This window comes from Brassica napus, chromosome C6 (assembly GCF_020379485.1).
Source record: "Brassica napus cultivar Da-Ae chromosome C6, Da-Ae, whole genome shotgun sequence".
Classification (NCBI taxonomy): Eukaryota; Viridiplantae; Streptophyta; class Magnoliopsida; order Brassicales; family Brassicaceae; genus Brassica; species Brassica napus.
The window spans coordinates 20,019,740-20,021,197 of NC_063449.1; the positions used below are offsets into that span (position 1 = coordinate 20,019,740).

Genomic DNA, 1,458 nt, shown 5'->3' on the forward strand with positions numbered 1-1,458 from the left:
TCAGCTCGGATGAAATCTCTTTTAAGCTTCTAAATGCTCCATAATCATCACTTTACTCCAAGATACTCATGAGCCTGAAAACATACCTAATAGGATAGAATATATAATATATAGATTGTAAAATATTTATATACCATGGATGAAAATGGGTCAAATTCATGGTATATCCGAATGTTGGGTTTATATCAAAGTAATCCTGGAATGGACCACTGGAAAGCTGCAAAGAAGGTTCTCAGGTACTTGCAAGGCACCAAAGAGCACATGCTTACATATAAGAGATCTGATCAGTTGGAAGTCATAGGATATTTAGATTCAGACTATGTCGGATGCGTTGATAGCAGAAAATCGACGTTTGGCTACTTGTTCCTATTAACTGGGGGAGCAATATCATGGAAGAGTGGAAAGCAGTCTGTCATTGCTACTTCCACTATGGAGGCTGAATTTGTGGCATTCTTTGAGGACACAATTCATGCACTATGGCTGCAGAACTTTATCTCAAGGCTTCAGATTGTCGACACTATAGCCAAGCCGCTAAGAATTTACTGCGATAATTCTGCAGCTGTCTTCTTTTCAAAGAACGACAAGTACTCGAAGGGTGCTAAGCACAAGGAGTTGAAGTACATAAGGACGGACATGATGGTAGCGGATCCGCTAACTAAAGGTTTAACACCCAAGGCGTTCAATGGCCATGTAGAGCGTATATGTACTATAGATAAGAATTTGCTATTTTATTTATGGGATGCTCATTATGTATTTGACACTTGCAATTTTAGTTATGGGATGCTCATTATGTATTTGACACTGAGAATTCACATAAAGTTATGTTTCTGATTTATTAATTATGTTATCATTAAAGTATATGTATACACTTATGGTTTGTAGATAACATATAGTTGGTTTGAGAAATAATATAGTTGGTTTGAGAAATAAAGGTTCTTCTCATGTAAGGATAATATAAAGTTAGAATTGGTTTGTGGTACATCGAAGGGACTATGCCGATTAAATGACATACAACCGCCATGATTCGATCAGTTTTAATTTTAGTAAAGATCAAGTGAACTTGATATAAAAGTGCACGTTAAAGTTATTGAACCCTTAAGTCAACACAAAGGTCAAGTGGGAGAATACAAGAATATTTTATATTTTATATGACCTATCTATCTATTGGTTTAATATAAAGTTCAAGTTCATATTAATGTTTTTAGATTCTAAAATAAAAGACGATACCGTGATGGATCGGTTTCGATTAAAGAGTTAGAATCCGGGTGTATTGATAACCCTTCTACTTTACATTATATTTATAAATGTCTTTAATCTCATGATTATATGCATATATGTTATATACATTAAATAATGGTATATAATATATATCAATGTACGTTGTGTTACGGTTATTATAATTACGAAGAGTTGTGTTGCAACACACAACCCTTCAACTGATACAAAAGCCTCGTGTGC

The 1,458-nt window shown here is 34.3% G+C and overlaps 1 protein-coding gene across 1 annotated transcript; it reads left to right on the top strand.

Moving 5' to 3' along the window:
- The first annotated feature begins 201 nt into the window (after positions 1-201).
- Positions 202-893, top strand: LOC125588398 (secreted RxLR effector protein 161-like). The gene is made up of 2 exons (XM_048759722.1): positions 202-697; positions 883-893. The coding sequence occupies exons 1-2, from the start codon at positions 202-204 to the stop codon at positions 891-893; spliced, it is 507 nt and encodes a 168-aa protein (XP_048615679.1).
- The last annotated feature ends 565 nt before the right edge of the window (positions 894-1,458 follow it).